The following is a 17,990-nucleotide window of genomic DNA, read 5'->3' as shown; positions in this document are numbered from 1 at the left end:
CTACAAAGTATTGACTCGGGGGGGGGGGGGGGGGGGGCTGAATACAAATGCACGCCACACTTTTCAGATATTTATTTGTAAAAAAAAAGTTGAAAAACATTTATCATTTTCCTTCCACTTCACAATTATGTGCCACTTTGCGCTGGTCTATCCACATAAAATCTCAATAAAATACACTTAGGTTTTTGGTTGTAACGTGACAAAATGTGGACATTTCAAAGGGTGTGAATATTTTTTTTCAAGGCAGGGTGCCACTGCTCTCTATAGGTTTGAATACTGAGCCATGCTCTGACAGTAGTGACTCCCCATTGCTGTCATGCTCAGAATCCTCTAGGCCTCTTCACTAGTGTAACTTTCGTTTGACATTTTGGCCAATAAATTTGCAGGTAAAAGAAAAAGCACCTGGTCGTCAAGGACTGTTTGAACCACTGCAAAAAAAATTAACTGCCTACTCTCTAGCTGCAGTACTGTGTATTGGAAGGGATAGTGATCTACTGACATGGAATTTTGGGGAGGGGGGAGGAATAAAATGCAGGTTGCTTGCAGGTGTCGTGGCTGATCCTACTAATGCTGCGTTTTTGGGAACACTAGACTATTGGGGAAGCTACTATAGTTCTGATGAAGAATATTGATCCATTCAGGCTATACTAGTAATGGAGGTGTATATGTTCGCTTTACTGGCAAACAAAGTTGAAATGTATTGGTGAATATGTGGCAGGCAATCTGACGCTGCCTGGGATTGGCGTTAACTGGCGCTATCTAGCGTCACCCGTGACACCAATGCAGTGATCAGAAAAAAGATCTGCACGCTGTGTACTAATGACACTGTGAAAGGGTTAACTGGGGGTGATCAGGGAGTTGAAACGTTATTCGGGAACCCTGACCCTATCTGGGATTGATGTTAAAGCTAGCTAGCGTTGCCAGTGACACCAATAGTGGTCGGTAAAGAAAAGTACACACTACACCTAGTGACACTGACAGGGAGTGAAAGGGTTCACTGGGGGGTGGTGATCAAGGGGTTTAAATATGCCGAACTGTGTGTTCTGGTGTCAGTGTAGTGCTTTTACGCAATGTAAATGTTACATTGCGCAGGATGCTTTGCAATTCATCAGAACTATTCAGCAGGTCCAGGCCAAATCTGATCACTGTGGGGATGGCAGGCGTGCCTCCTACCCGTGGGCACGAATCGCGTACAAGTACATGATTTTGCACACAGAGGCCGCCCTGCTATTCAGAAGAGGTTGAAGGTGTGTTTGTTTTTTGTTTTTTTCCCAGTTCTGAAACCCATAGCATGCTTTCATCACATCTTGGACTTGACACCTTTTGTACGTCCACAAAAGTTTTGAATGGTATTAATCAGTTATAGGGCTCTATTTTCTAAAGCTGGAGAGTGCAAAACCAGGCTCACTTTCTGCTCAGACCAATCCGTTTCTAACTCCAGATTGTTTTATTAAGCTTTGGCAATGAAACCTGGAAGCTGATTTCTATGAAGAAATTAGCCTGATTTTGCACACGCAAGCTTTCGTAAGTAAACCCCATAATCTCCCTTCATTGCGGAGACTTCTTGGTTTCCATTAGGCTCCAATTACACCTGAGTGGAGCTGCAGCTTGTTACTTTTTTGCTTTTTTTTTTTTTTAAGTGTTTTTGGAGTTGCACCATTAATTTAAATGGGCCTCCCTCCACTCCAAAAATGCTCCAAAAGGCTCACGTACCAAATCTTAGCAAATGGGTGCGTTTGCGATTTTTGTAGTGTGTTTTTGTTGCTCAACAATCGTGGCAAAATTGCACCTTGTTTGGGTGGTAAGAAATAATGGCATCACAGACGAGTTCTGCTGCGATTCTGGAATCGCGGGAAGAATCGGCGCATTTATGTCCATGATCCAAATCACACAGGTGTAATTAAAGCATATAAGGGTTGGGATTTTTCACATTCCTTTTCTTTCAACTGTCAACCGTTTAAACCACTGTCAGTTTGTTGCTCTTGCCAGTCCTTGTCTAAAGTGTATTCTATTCATCAGATATCTGAGCGGATCACATGTGATATCTGTGCAGTGCAAATTCAGCCATACAGATTGGCTGGATTTGCATTGCATTCAGGCCAAAGTCCTGTAGGACCCTATTTTTGGTGCGCCCAAGACTCTGAATGCATGGGTGTTCACACCCATGCGATCAGATTCATGTCCGATCAGACAGTTTGCACTGTAATATGTGAGCCAATCTGGGGGTTTCATCAAGTGTATTGAGACTTCTAAATATTAAAGTGCAAATAATATCCTTGATTTTGGCCCATAAATCATGAAAATCAGTAAAAATCAATATAGTGCGCAGTAATTGATCAAGTGTCCAATACTTCAATAATACAAAATGCAATTATCCATATTCTGTTGTAGTTAAGTGACTTAAGTTCATAAGACAAAACCCTGATGCGCTGTGAAGTGAATCATTTAGAGCTAGTTGGACATGAGATTGACTATGTGAGACCACCACCACAGAGATACTGGAGGCTTACCAGAAAGCCAGTGACCCCCCCCTTACTTTGAGGCGGGGGGGGGGGGTGTCATATAAGGCTTGTTGGATCTGAGATCCTATTGGAGAACTGTCCTAGTAATTAGAGCCTGAAGACATATCCCAATGTGTCGGGCCTTCGCCACTAGATGGTTTCCTCAGGCACCAATTCTCCAGCTAGGATCTTCCTGCTGTAGTGTATGTACTCCAATATCATATAAGTGGGAAAGGTTTTATCTCGGTGTGTGTTTTTTGGGGTTTTTTTTTTAAACGTTCTTTTTAATCTTTCTTATTCCATAAGGAGTGAAACAAATTCTGCTGAGTGAGCCTTTTGATAAGAAGTGGCACGGAATTGATTTGCGGTTTATCACGAAGGAAACAATATTGTTTCATCACAAATAGACTTTCTTCTAAAGAGCATTTTTTTGGAACTGGACCTTTTATTGCATTTCTAGATTTATTTTGCATATTTATGTTCTATTTATTTATGTTTTCATAATGTGTATTGTTTTAATATATGATGATTTGTATGACAAAAACTGACAAACGCAGCACAGGTTTGTAGCACAAGATCATTTTATTTGGTATACTAATTTCTATTTTTATAACAAAATGTTATCATCTAGCAGTCAAAGCAGACATACAATAATGGATACTGATTAAGGGCCCATTCAACACACCCCACAGCTAATGGATATTTTATTCTGAGCAGACCTTCCTTCCCCTTCCCTCTTGTTCAAATGTCATTTTTAGTTGATTTAAAATGGAACGCGTTGGGGTAAATAAAGTATTTTTTTTTTTATGCTTTCCAGGTGGTTTCAGATGTATATTTAATCTTTGTGGATGAGATGTTTCAATGTGAAGACCAGAATAATTCTTCTCTTTAACCTCTTTGTGCCCATGCTCTAGCTGAAACACTGCTACAGCACAGGCCTAAATTGCCAGGAGGGTGCCCATGTATGTCCTCTTGTGCATGTGCTGCCTGCAGGCCTTGGGTATTGCGCTCTGTGATCAGCGAGTCCATGAGACTCGGGCGGTCAGATCGGAGTAAGGGGCCGATCTCTTACCACATGATCAGCTGTCAACCAATGACAGCTGATCACGTGATGTAAACAGAAGCTTAAATGTTTTTTTTGTTTTGTTTTTTTCCCCTCATGCTGACAGCGTGAGGAAAAAGAAAATGGCTTGTGTAAATAGGACACCGGTTATGCACACAGAGAGCCTCTGGCGCCTCATCTGTGTCGCCTATCAGTGCACATCAATGAAGGAGAAAAATTACCTGTTTCCAAAATTTTATAACAAACTATGAACTTTTTTTTTTTTTCTTTTTCAAAATTTTTGGTCCTTTTTTGTTTTAGCAAAAATAGTGATTAAATACCACCAAAGAAAGCTCTAATTGTGTGAAAAAATTTGGATACAGTGAATTGTCATTCAAACTGACAGTGCTGAAAGCTAAAGATTAGCATGGGCAGGAAGGGGGTTTAAGTGCCTAGTAAGCAAGTGGTTAACGCAACCTTAACTGCAGCGATCAGCTCATAAAAAGATTGCCAAAGGCTTTTCAGTTATCCTCATTGCTCCAGACTGGCTTCAGAGTGTTGTATGCAGAGCTTATTCGCCTATCGGCGCATCACCTTCTACTGGATCAGCCAGATCTGTTATCTCAAGCACCGATCTTCAGCGTTGGCTCTTGAAACACAGGTTCTAAGAAAAGGGAATTTCAGATTCAGTAATCCTGAATCCACTGGATTTAACTACTGTGGAATATTTTATTTTCTTACATCAGGGGACACAGAGCCATGTAATAACTATGTGGTTAGATCGGACCATCAGGTGCTGGACACTGGCATGCCCCTTAACCCCTCCCACTACTGGGAGTCCTCAGTTTTTTTGCCAGTGTCTAAAGTGTTGGGCACGTGTAAGCCCTTGTACACACGGTCGGAGATTCCGACAACCAAATCCGTCGGATTTTGTCCGAAACTGTTGCATACACACAGTCGGACAAAGTTGTCGGAAAATCCGATGGTTCAGAATGTGATGACGTTATTTCGTTACGACGGGACTACGTTCAGGCTAGTAGCCAATAGCTTTGATGTAGGAATTTGATCTGAACATGCGTGGCACTTTGTCCGATCGAAATTCTCTACACATGATCAGAGTATGTCCGATCAGAGCAGTTTGTCGGAAAATATTTCCGGCAAGTTGGAAATTTTGGTCCGACGGATATTGACGGAAGCAGTCCGATGCAGACCACACACAGTCGGAATATACGACAAAACGGACCGATCGGACACATTCCGTCGGAATCTCCGACCGTTGTACTAGGGCTAAGGATGTGTTGTACTGAGCTCCATGGGCAGTAATCCTTTGAGAGCCAGCCATCCTGACCGGATCCTTTCTGATGTCTTTGTAATGGACTAAATGAATGGTACCTGGGCCTCGTCACCCGAAGACACAAGGTTTTGCTTGCAAATGCTTTAAGAGCTGGGCCCTGGGATCCAGTACTTTTTGGTAGTAAGGCCGTTAAAAGTTTACTGGCAGGGTCTTCTCGCAGGTCCAGGATTGTGGGATAACCTGAGTGTTCCCCGGTTCCTGAAGGTTTCCTTTTAAGGTCTCGGCGCCTACCGTGAAGGGCGAAGATTGTTGTGGTGTGTTTTTTTTTTTTTTTTTTTTTTTTTTATATCTCTAATAAACCTTGCTGCGCGATAAGGTAGGGGAGATTTTCTCAGGAATCTCTCCTTCCATGTATTGTGTTGTCATGTCTGTGTCACCACTGGAGACTGTATTGAGTACTCACCATTCTGATGTTGGAAACAGCAGAAGCTCCACTCTCCTCTCCGTGCAAGCCAGCTCAGACCCTCAGGTATGAAGGGTGGTCTGATCATTTCCTGGGCCCCCAGATTTGGTGATTTTTTTTTGTCTAATTTTTGGCAAGCTGCGGCCGCTCGCTGAGCAGAGGATTTGCCCGCCATGATGTCGGCGCTCACGCGGGAGATTCAGCTGTCCCTGTTTGAAAGAGGAAGGGGAGGGGGTCGTTTCTGCGTGTGGGGGGGGGGGGGCATGGCTAAGCAGCGTCAGACGCTGGCCACACGTGTAGGAAGTAGTTTAGAGCTCTGCAAAAGAAGCTGCTGCCTGGCGGTGGGGGGGTCAGAGCAGAGTGGTTGCTGGTCAGGTTTGGTGACACAGGCATTTCCCTTTTGACAACATTGTACTGTATAGCTAGGATTAAAGTGGAAGTAAACCCATCGATTTAAACAGTTAAAAAAAAAGGCATGCCGGGAATGCTAACTGCACATTGGCTGTGCTCTCAGCCAAGCTATCAAACCATCCAATGGCTGGTGTCATAACGAATCACATGTGCAGCACCATAGCAGTTGAAGATTAACAGAGGCAAAGATGGCAGCTTCCTTGGCTGAAAATGATAGGGGAGTTTACTTACACTTTAATAGCAGTTATTGTACTGTACTTTAGCCTAGCAAGTGAAACTTTATTTTGCTTGTACTGCCTCTGCTTTGTACTGTAAGTTATGAGTGGCATAAGGGACCAGGAACTACTCTAAGGGTTCTAAGGGGAAGGGGTTAATGGTATACAACAAACTAAAAACCCTTCCAAAAGAATGTCTTCCTCCCCTGAGAGGTAAAAAGAAAAATACGGCCAGTCAGGTGAGCCGTCAAGGGTAGAACACCTCTGTCCCTGTGTATTTCATACAAACAGTTTTTTTCTTCTACCATTTTAAAAGATTATTGCTATGTCTCTCCATAGTAGGACTAAACATAGCAGATTCCCATCTAGTCCTCTGGGCCCTTTTGTTGAGGTGCAGGATGCTGGGGATCAGGTAGATCTTCCCAAATATTGGAAGATACTTATTTTTCCTCTTCGGAGGATCCTAACAGAGAGGGAGTAGCCGCACAAGTCAGGTGTTTGTCCACGCCTTTACTTAACCCTTTTGCCTGCAGCACAGGCTCTTGAGGTATCTACCTCTAATAGGGTTCATTTGAACCTCCCCCACCTGGGGATATTTTTCCTATTCATGCTTAGCTATGTATTCTGAATGGGAACATTTCTATGAAAGAAATGGGGGTTCCAGCTATTAATGCTGCAATCACCTCAGTGAGCAGTCTCGCATGTCCAGTGAATAAAGCACTGATGTTAAAGGATCCCACAAGTTAAGGTTGGATTTTCCTTTTAAAGCCAAAATGTCTTTTGCAGTTCTGGCTACAATTAGAGTATCTCAGTCCATTAACCCTTTAACGTCTGCTCCACTATTTTGGTGGAGCACATTTTGAGTCACGCCAATGCATTGGAATGTGGACTCCAAGGGGTTAAGGAACAGGTGTGAGATTTCTGAAAGAAGTCCCTGAAAGATCAGCAGGCCCAGCAAGGGGCTGGTGTATTTGACACACCGTCTCACAGATGCTATGAAGGACTCGATTGTTTAAGCCCTATGGATTATACTTGGACTAGTGCATTTTTGCAGAGGTTCGTGGCTGAAATATTGATCAGCCGAAGCACCAGGTGAAAGCCCTTAGCCAGTCTGTGTCCCTTCCTGGGTTATGACTATTTCGAGTGGATAAGTACATCCAAAAGGGGTAAAGCTCTATTTACCAGTAAAAGGAGGTTCAAACAGTTCTGCTTTAATCGTGCAGCCTTTCCTATGCCTGGGTTATCTGCCTTTAGGCAGTCTTGGTGGCCTTAATCAGGTTCAGGAGAAAGTTCCCAGGGGCAGCACCAGGATCTTGGGGACAGCCCATAAAGCAGAATGCTAAGGCCTTCTCATGAATGAGCACCCCCAGTCGTTTGGGTAAGGGGAAAAGTCCTATGATTCTCAGTCTGGCAGGAACAATGTTAAGAGCAGAGGGATTTCTGCAATTTTTTTTTCTCTAGGTTACATCTACAGTTTCAAGAGCCCGGATGGCCCAGCCGGCTTTCGATCTGAGGGTCCGGGGTTCGGGTCCTGTTTGCGTGCTGCCTATGGGGTCCTTGGAGCTGCTGATGTGGCAGTCTTTATGCAGAAGTGTCCATCTCCTCAAAGAATGCTCCTAAGGTTCCAGAGAAAAAAGAGTCTTTCTGGCCTCTGGATCAGCTGTTATCCCAGTTGCCGATATCAGAGATTCCCTTAGTGGAACAGGTTTTTTTTTTTGGCTCAAACCTTTTAAGGTTCCAGACCCATTCTAGACCTCAGAGATCTGAATCGGCACTTGAACATCTGATCCTTTCATAATTCGATCAGCTGTGTCCATCCTGCAAGGATAGGAGTTGCAGATCTCCATGTGCCAAAGTTTCCCGCTTACCAGAAATTTCTGTGGTTTGAAAGCTAAAATTATTTTTTCAATCGCGGCACTGCTATTCGGCTTAGCCACAGCACCACGAGTGTTCTGACACCTCCTTTATCCAGCTTAAGGGCTCAAGGCATAACGGTCCTAGCCTATTAGAAGATCTACTTTCAATAGATCATTCAGTCTCCGGTCTAAAACCAGAGTCTTATCTCAGCTGTAGATATCTGAAATCTCTAGGTTGGATTCTCAGCCTAGGAAGATTCTCCTTAAAACCATCAAGGAGGTTACTTAGGAGCTGGTTATAGATACCATACAGAAGAAGGTATTCTTACCCCAGTCGTGAATCAGTTCCATTATAGGACTAATTCAACTTATCAGGATAAAGGAAAATTCCTTCATTCGGCTGCAGGAGATTTTTAGGGGAAATGGTGGCCTCCTTCAGGGTCGTCCCTTACGTGCAGTTTTAGTCAGACTGCTTCAAGACACCATCCTGTTGGTCTGGAATAAAGAGGATTCAGGCCTTGTTTGTTTCCAATACGCTTGGCTCCCGACATAGGTCAGAGCCTAAATTGGTTATCCAGCAGGAGGAAAAATCTTTATCCTGCAAGCTGTTAACAGATGCCAGCCTTCAAGAGGTCCGCTAGCAGGTGGAACAGACACATTAGTCTTCCCAGTGGATCAGTTTTCACTGATCTATGCATTTCCTCCAGCTCTGCTACTTCCGCACCTTCTCCGCAGGATTAAGCAGGAACAGAAGGTGATTCTGGTGGCCCCAGAAGAGATCATAAAGATGGCAGTAGGAGTCCTTTGGACTCTGCCATTATAGCCAGACCTTCTTGCACAAGGAGTTTAACAGGTTTGACTGTTGAATCCCACTCTATAAAAGATCATGGGTGATCTCCTTCGGTAGTGACTGCTTTGACTAATGCCAGGAAGTCGGCTTCCAGAAGCACCCCAGGAAGTATGTCAATAGGCTGGATTCCTGCATATGGGATCTGAAATGAAGGTGGCCTTGACTTTTATCAAGAGCCAGATCCAGGCTGTATCAATGTCTTTTCCAATGGCTTCTTGCTTCCCACTCTTGGTGCATAGCTTATTCAGTGGGTAACACGGTTTATTCCCCCTATCAGGGCACCTCTAAATCCTTAGGATTTAAGATTGGTTATTACTATGGCTTTGTGTCCCCTGATGTAAGAAAAGAAAATAGGATTTTTATAACAGCTTACCTCAAATCCTTTTCTTTGGTGTACATCAGGGGAGACAGATCCCTCCCTTCTTATACACTTTGATTGCCTGGCTACAAAACTGAAGACCCCCAGTAGTGGGAGGGGTTATATGGGGAAGTTCATGCCTAAAGGGGCGTGCCAGTGTCCAGCACCTGATGGTCCGATATAATCAGTTATTACTATGGCCCTGTGTCCCCTGATGTACATAAAAGAAAAGGCTTTTACAGGTAAGCTGTTATAAAAATCCTATTTTTCTTCATTGGTGTGGTTTGTAGGGGCTTCATTACATGCCTTCCTGGTGGCCCGTGTTGATGGTTTTGTTGGAGGTGGAACAAACCTTGGCCCTTAAAGTTATATTGACCCCAACCCCCCCCCAAAAAAATTTTTACTGTAGCTTACCAATCCTTGAATGTGATGGCTGGATTTACTGTTATTTTCTTTTTTATCTTTTTTTTTTTTTTTTCCTCCCCCCACCCCCATTAACTGGTGATCTGGAAAGTAACACACTTCCTGCCTTAAGTTGTCTCTGGATGGAGGAGCAGTTGGGGATCCTAGCCATAGAAAGTAGAATTGTCAATCTGGGGAGACGGTAGTGGCTGTAGGAGTTTGACTTTATAGTCAGTCAGTCAAGTCCAGCTAATGCTTTTTAAGTAGGTACAGCAAGTTGTTTGTTTGTTTTTTAAGGATCAGTTTTACATTAATAAAAGCTGACTATTATAAGCATCTCTTTCAATGATAAAGGATAGGTTCACCTGCACCCATTTTCAGGGTGTAACATGTTATGAATGCACCAGCCCCCTCGAGTCCCCTATACCCATTGTGAAAGCAGACCAGGGATCTTCTCCCCATGTCTGCTGCCAGAATTTAAAAAAAATGTGGCCTTAGCGACTGTTGGCTTGTAGTTGTCAATGAACTGCCCCTGCGCTGTGCACACTGTAGTAGTTGATGAAGTCCTTCCTGACGGAATGTATCAGCTTGCTTTACAGGCTCCTACAATAAAAATAATAAATGCACAGGCATTTACCTGCAAAAAAAAGTGCATTTATTATTTTTCTTTAAAAAAAAAGGGGAACTTTTCCTTATCTTAACCCTTTAACAGGCCCAGCTGTCAACATATTGGCTGGATCACCAGGTAAAAAAAAAAAGATACTCTTCAAAAAAATAAAATGCCGCACATGTCTAAAAATCGGTAAACTGCAATCTGATACAATTTATTTTAATACTTAAAACGGCAGTTGTCTGCCACTTTCATCACTTTCATCATTTTGGTCACTAGGGTTTCTAATTATCCAAGTGGTCTCCTTTCACCTTAATGAGAATAATGTGTTCCCTTCCTGTGTCTGGCACCAGTTCATCCCAGAGAGTTCTCTTTCCATTGCCTGGCTGTGGTGAGAAGGGTCAGGGCTTAACTTTTGGCTACTGTTTCTTCTAAGCTGACAGATTCTGCTTAATCAAAATGGCCATAAAATGTTTTTCAGCCACCTGATCCACTAGTTCTAAGTGGATTTGTTGAGTTATTGTGCAGGCCCATGAGATGTGTCTTGTTCTATTAAAGCTCGCTTTACTAGGACAGAGTGCTTCTTGGACTTTTTGTCATCGGACCTCCTGTATCTCATATCTAACATTTTTATAGATTCTTTTTTTTTTCACTTGTTGGATCTACCTTTTTCATGTCATTTTCAATCAGAAAGCTCTACAAGAGGATCTTCATTCCCCTTTAGTTTTCTTTATTTTTTTATCCTTTTAAAGGATAAGTTCACCCTTTAAATGTTGGAACACACACTATCCACTGAGGTGGACACAAGGCTGACTCCACATACCACCTTATTCTGACAAGCCAGCAGCCCCAGTGCTGGGATAGGCACTTGTAAATGTAAGGAGCCATTTGGCTTTACTTGTTTTTACTTTTTATACATTAAAACGGTATTGCACTATGGGTGTCTTTTGCTCATTGTGTATATCCTGCGCTTATGAGGAGGAAGGTTCCTATACATCCCCAATCATATCCATACCAGTAGGCACTATCCTGTACAAGCACTAGTTGACTATCTAAGTAAAGAAGCCAAATTGATCTGGCAAGCAGATTGCATATCCATTCACTTTTGGGTGTTGTTTTTCTAAGTCTATGGTGAAGGCACAACTCGGCTTATTTGGGGCACATCATCACATTTGGAAGATTTTTGTTGGAATTTTTATATACTTTATGATTAATAAGTGCAACTTGATTGGGACTGAAGAAAACATAGGTGTGCGGGTCTCCGCCTGCCAAGCCATGTCATCCATTCAGTGTTCTGTGAATTGGAAAACTACACACCCCCCGCAGCCTTTGTGACTGTTGGCTTGTAGTTCTCCATGATCTACCGTTAGTGTGTATCTGCCTGCCCGTACAAGGTACGAGCAGACAGATATACTGACAGTGTTCAGGAGTCCTGCATGGCACCTGGCACCTGTGATCAGTTCATCGTCGAGCCTGTAAAGCATTGCCCCTAAGTTAATTCACATTTTTCTCAATCTTTTGAGGGGCACAGCTCTCCTCATTCCCAAATATGCTATTTTCTCTTTTGGACTGCTTGCTACAAGGGAGCAGTATGAAGGGAAATGGCATTAAACCAGGGCTCGACAAAACCCGGGTGCCAGGTCGCATTGGCGACTAGAAATAGCGACCTCGCGCCTGGGGCAGCACAGCTGGGGGTATCTTGTCTCTGTGGACCCCCCCCAGCGTGATCGCGTTGGGCCGTTCTGCCGGCGGCCGAAAATTTAGGCCGCGGCTTTGAGGCCTTCTGCGGTCCTATGATTCCTTATGGAATCTGGCGCCCTCTTGTGGTCGCCGTTGGTATGACAAACCAGCAATGCCTCTGCCTGTTTTATATTACCTGTCTCTTCTTCCCTTTATTTAGAACCCCCTAAACATTATATATATTTTTTATTCTAACACCCTAGAGAATAAAATGGTGGTTGTTGCAATACTGTCTGTCACACCGTATTTGTGCAGCGGACTTACAAGCGCACTTTTGTTGGGAAAAATAATTTAGTTAATAAAAAAATAAGACAACAGTAAAGTTAGCCCAATTATTTTTTATATTGTGAAAGATAATGTTACGCCGAGTAAATTGATACCCAACATGTCACGCTTCAAAATTGCACCCGCTCATGGAATGGCGACAAACTTTTACCCTTTAAAATCTCCATAGGCGACGTTTAAAAAAATTCTACAGGTTGCACGTTTTGAGTTACAGAGGAGGTCTGGGGCTAGAATTATTGCTCTCGCTCTACCGATCACGGCGCTACCTCCTATGTGTGGTTCGAACACCGATTTTATATGCAGGCAGGACAGGGCGTGTTTAAAAATTATTATTTTTTCTGCTTATTTTAACTTTTTTTTTTTCCACTGTTCTTTTAAAAAAAATGTTGTGTCACTTTTATTCTTATTACAAGGAATGTAAAAATCCCTTGTAATAGAAAAAGCATGACAGGTCCTCTTAAATGTGAGATCTGGGGTCAGAGAGACCTCGGATCTCATATTTACACTAAAATGCAATTAAAAAAAATTGTCATTTGAAAAAAATTAATAAAATGTCCCTCTAAGAGCTATGGGCAATGACTTGGAGACGGGGGGGGCGGCGACGGCGCTGCTATCTTCCCCTCACTCGTCTCCATGTCAGGCCAGGGACAGGTCCGGATCGCCGTCACGGACCTGGCTCCTAACTTTTTAAGCTGGCTCCTAGATTCCAAGCAAATTTGTCAACCCCTGCATTAAACCATATCCATATTCTCCAAAAACAAACAATACACATACTATACATGTTTTTCTACCTTTATTTTTTGGTAACATCCTGTCTCAGCTACTGCTCCTCTTTTTACTGTCTTACTTTTGTTTGGAACGAGCAGTGCATGTTGGAGGTGAAGTGGAATGCTCTCTGCCCACTACAGATATGATTGTTCTCAACCGCAAAAGAGGGTGGCTATGTTCCTACATCCAGTGGGAGTATGGAAGGTAAATGTAGCCACCCTCTAACAGGAAGTTTGATCAGATTACATATAAATAATTTGGAGGAGACTTAGACTGGCCATACATTTATACCATTTTTTTCTTTTAGGGTTACCAAAACCTTATAATATGAGGTCAAACCTAAACAATCTCAATTTGAATGCAATCAGGCATGCCCTTGCACTGCATAGTTGAAGGAAAATCTAATGGAATGGAATAAGAAAATCTGTATAATGTATGGCCAGCTTAAAGTGGTGTTCTGCCCACCGTTGCAAAAATGAAAAGCCTGCAGCTGCTGACTTTTAATAATCTGACACTTGCCTGTTCTGTAGTCCAGCAATGTCAGCACTGCAGTTAATGTTTCCATCAGCTGTCGGGTGCATGCTGCCTCCATTGTGAGTAAGGAAACCTACTGTGCATGCGCGAGGCTCCACGCCTCTCTCCTACTGGCCTGAAGGGAGCTCAGGCACTGACATCAATACCCATGGCTGAGGCTCCCGGACGTGGGAACAGAATACCTGTGACAGACAGGTATCCTGCCCCCTCCCCCAAAAGGTGCCAAATGTGGTACTGGAAAGGAGGGGGGCAGAGAGGGGGGAACTCCTGCTTTAAGATCAGAATATATAGTATTTTACCAAAAGTATTTGGGACACTTGCCTTTACATGCACATGAACTCCAATGGCATCCCAGCCTTAGTCCATAGGGCTCAATATTGTGTGGAATGTTTGACGCTTCTTCCAGAAGCGCATTTGTGAGGTCAGGCGCTGATGTTGGACAAGAAGGCCTGGCTCGCAATCTCTGCTCTAATTCATCACAAAGGTGTTCTATTGAGTTGAGGTCAGGACTCTGGGTTGGAGGAACTTGCCTGTCCTGTACAAACTCTCTGCTTCATGTCTTTATGGACCTTGTTTGTGCACTGGTGCACAGTTATGTTGGAGCAGGAGGGGCCACCCCCAAACTGTTCTCACAAAGTTGGGAGCATGAAATTGTCAAAAAAAAATGTGTTCGTAAGCTGATGCCTTAAGAGTTTCCTTCACTGGAACTAAGGGGCCAAGCTCAACCCCCTGGAAAAACAACTCCACACCATAATTCCCCCTCCACCAAATGATTTGGACCAGTGCACAAACAAGGTACATAAAGACATGCATGAGCGAGTTTGGGGTGTCCTAACCTCAACCCGGTAGAACATCTTTGGGATGAATTGGAGCAGAGACTAAGAGCCAGCCCTTCTCCTCAGACATCAGTGAGCTTCTGGTAGAATGGTCAAACATTCCTATGAATAGTCTTCCCAGAAGAGTTTAAGCTGTTATGGCTGTAACAGGTGGGCCAACTCAATATTGAACACTATGGACTAAGACTGGGATGCCATTAAATGTGCGTTTAAAGGCATGTGTTTCAATACTTTTGGTAATCTAGTGTATGGGTGTAGGACTTTTTTTTTTTAAACTGTAGTTTATTTCTAATGAGGACAGGCCTTTGGCTGTGTCCATGTCTCCTGTAGGTGGCAGTATAACGCAAGTTTAAAAAAAAAAAAAAAACTTTAATGGAAATACCTCTAGTTCAGGGCCCTCCACTTGTTCAGGAACAAAAATTCTCATCATGTCTGAATGTCAGTGTTTTACAATGCCTCATGGGATGTGGAGTTCTGCAACAGCTGGAGAGCCATAGTTTGGAGATTCCTGTGTCTAGTTGATTTAAAACTAACACTGGTTAAACTAGAAAAGGGTGCATTTAATGGTATTTTCCTGGCTATAGATTGCATAGAAAATTAAATCATGACAACTTTCCTAAGAAAAAGCTTTGTTTGTCTAGGATAAAAAAAAATTTATATATATCTTACATTATGACCTCAACAAATCAGTAGGGTTATAGCAAAAATGTAAGAAGTGCTCTAGGCCACAAATGGGATATAAATAAAAGTGTGGCTTATTAAAAAAAAAAAAAAAAAAAAAAGTTCAAAACAGAAGTCAAACTGACTTGCTATTCCTTTTAAGGCTTGTATTAATTCTACTTTATATGAAGTGTCTGTCTGTCAGAGAATTGAGTTGGTCCAGGTTCTAAAAATAAAATAAAAAAAAATTATAATATACATGAAACAAAATGGTGGTATATGAAAAATAAATAAAATGTAATGAGGAAAATAGTTCTACAACCTTTGCAGCATTTGTATGCCTGAACTGAACAGCATGATGAGAAAATAAAAAACTGTTAAAATAACCTTCATCTTTGTCAATGGACACGGTTGTCTTCAGTGGAAAAATGCAAATACCAGTTCGTTTACGGTTCTAATACTGTTTTAGTTTGTTTTAATTGGGTTTTTCATTGGTGCAGAATAACAAATAATCGTTTGTATTGTGTGCTTTCTTTAGTCTCATGAGCGAGTCAGCAAACGACTGCACCAACGCTTCCAAACATGGCTGAACAAGTGGAATATGGAGCACGTGAGCCGGGAGATGGCAGCTGATACCAGAAAGTGGCTGTTGGGGGAGGGGGTGGATGGTATGGTGCCTTGTGCCACCACCCGGGACTCAGAGACCCTACACTTTGTGGACATCAACAAGTATCGAGTAAAATATGGACCACCTTTTAAAACACCATAAAAACAACACATGCAACAAACAGCCCTCCATCGCTGAACTGACTGAAGTAGTCCAGGCTTTTCTGAAGGACATGGTATTTTGCCTAAAAGAGAAGAATCATTGGCAGAGGCATGACTGTACCCAATACTCAATAGAGGATAAAGTAATCTCTTCTGCTGCCAGAGGAGGCGCTGTGATCCTAGGGGTTTAATGTTACTGAAAACCTTCTGCCAACTGCCCCACCAGTTAGTCTTAGCAGACCTCCTGTTATTCCTGGTGTGTAAATACAAGCGTGTAAATAACATCAACAAAGGTTGTCCTATACATCTCCTGTACCCATTTCTTATTTTATAGCAAGCACTGTCTTAGTTTAATGTTCTGTTACCTATCTTTGTAACATAGTGATGGGGGGTAGGGGACATCTAAAAACCACAACCTCCTTTATTACTGTTTCTACCAAAGGGAGTCTATTGAGAGTGTGGTTTATATATATAAATATATATATAGAATTACAGTATATATGTCTAATCGCCCCGTCCCAGCGCCTCTTTGCTGTATTTCGGTCAGTGTGAGTGTTCTCTTCTATTCTCCTATCCTTTCTTCTGCCCCTTTTTTTAAACACAGTGTAAATAAAGAAAAGGTTTGGTATGATTAAGTTTCTGATGGAAGCTAATAACCTCAGCACTGCATGATCTCGCTGGTCACCAATACCGTCTCCAAGCTTTACACAGAAAACTAAGGATCTGGTAATGTAAATGTGCAAAACGAAGTCAAAGTTATATTTGGCTTTTATACACCTAATACAACTGTCAGATTCCTACAGCAATCCCATGATGCTTTGTTTTTATTATGCTTATTAAGGGGTTATTACTTCTCCCTTTGCCATAAACACATCACTTATGTGTAAGGTGAGGATCCCCCCCCCTTTTTTATTTTTTAGTTACGTATGTTGGGTACCAACAGTGACTTCCTTGCAATATTTTCCAGCTTCATTTGCCTACCGTGACTATTACAATGCATTGCTAAGGAGTCTCCGATCTGCTACATCTTCGGTAACATAAGAAAAGAAGGCGCCATCACCTGCAACTTGAAGGGTAGTTGATTTAGTTTTGCATAGTGGAACAAATCACCTCTTTGGTAGGCTGTTTCCTTTGAATGTTTATGTAGGTATTATACTTGCTATATATGAAGAGCGCCCACGGTTTTCTAAACAAGCCATTCTCAACCCGAGTTGAGTTGCTAATGGTTCATTGAGCTGTGGCAGATTGACTTTCCATCTGATGTTGCCTGCAAAGTTCTAAGCCCAGCACCACTTGGAAGAGCAAGTAGCTTGCCAACAAAGTTACTGTAAGGGTGGCATTCTTCCCTCTGACCGCCAATGTAAGAGCATGTGCTCCCAATTTAATATATTTTAGCCAGGGTTTCCTGGGCACTTGAAAATTAAATTTGAGGGCTGTTGTAAACAGTCGGGTATTTAAAATGAAAGTCAAGACATAAGATTTGGACCTAATTGAGAAATTTGCAGTACCCACCCACCAAAAAAACAAACTGAAATAGAGCTTGAGACTGCCACTGCTGACCACCCTCTGAAGATGCTAGTTGTCTGGGTAGCTGTCTGATTTCATTACTGTCTGACCTGCAACAAGTGTCTATCAGATCAGAGTGAAGTCAGCCCTTGACCTGTATATTTTGTGCCAAACCAATGATTTATGTTATTTTTTTTCGTTTTGTTTAATAAACGTTATTTCATTTTTTTTTTTTTTTTTTTTTTTTATTATTTTTTTTTTTTCTAATAATACAAAATCTATTTTTAAGACCCATTGTTACAAAGGAATTGGATAACATTGGGGTTGTAGTACAATACATCATGAAACATTACTGGCGCATGTCATGCCATACTACAGCAGGTTAACCATCTTTTCATTATCAAAAACCAACATGGCTTAAGTGGTTGTAAAGCCTCAAGTTTTTTTCACCTTAATGCATTATTATTATTTATTTTTTTTTTTGCATAAACATTTTATAACCTTTTTAAAGCAATACAGAAAAAGAATTTCCACATACAATATACAGTCATGTTAACAGAAAAGTGAACCATGCACCTTAATGCATTGTATGCATTGAGGTACAAAACCTGCAGCTACCCCCCCCACCCCCCAGAGGCCCCCTTTTCCTTACCTGAGCCCAATCCAATGATGTGCACAAGCGCAGCGGCTCCACCCACTGTCTCTCATTGGACAGATTGATATCAGCTGGAGCCATTGGCTCCTGCTGCTGTCAATCAGATCCTGGGGGATGGGGCCAAGTCCCACTGTCTGTGTCAATGTATGCAGCAGCAGGACTGTGCAACGAACCTGCATGGGTGCCTCCATGGAAAGCATCTTTCTGTGGGGGCACCTGACGAAGAGGAGGGGGCC

At 42.4% G+C, this 17,990-nt stretch overlaps 1 protein-coding gene across 7 annotated transcripts in view; it reads left to right on the top strand.

The window, feature by feature from the left end:
• SIN3A (SIN3 transcription regulator family member A) overlaps nucleotides 1–17,327 on the top strand; it is a 94,766-nt gene extending 77,439 nt beyond the window's left edge. For 3 of the 7 annotated variants that reach the window (XM_077468786.1, XM_077468784.1, XM_077468783.1), the window contains one exon: nucleotides 15,364–17,327. In XM_077468786.1, the coding sequence (XP_077324912.1) occupies nucleotides 15,364–15,594 (231 nt within the window). In that variant the 3' untranslated portion in view covers nucleotides 15,595–17,327. Of the gene's footprint in view, nucleotides 1–2,807; nucleotides 3,262–15,363 lie in introns of those variants that run through there. The other 4 variants (XM_077468790.1, XM_077468788.1, XM_077468789.1 and 1 more) reach the window with 4 other exon arrangements.
• Nucleotides 17,328–17,990: the final 663 nt, after the last annotated feature.

The sequence above is a fragment of the Lithobates pipiens genome, unplaced genomic scaffold, assembly GCF_037356315.1.
Source record: "Lithobates pipiens isolate NorthernLeopardFrog02 unplaced genomic scaffold, aLitPip1_a1.2 Scaffold_8, whole genome shotgun sequence".
Taxonomy (NCBI): domain Eukaryota; kingdom Metazoa; phylum Chordata; class Amphibia; order Anura; family Ranidae; genus Lithobates; species Lithobates pipiens.
The sequence above is the reverse complement of the archived record's forward strand: the minus strand, read 5'-3'. Positions and strand labels throughout refer to the sequence as shown.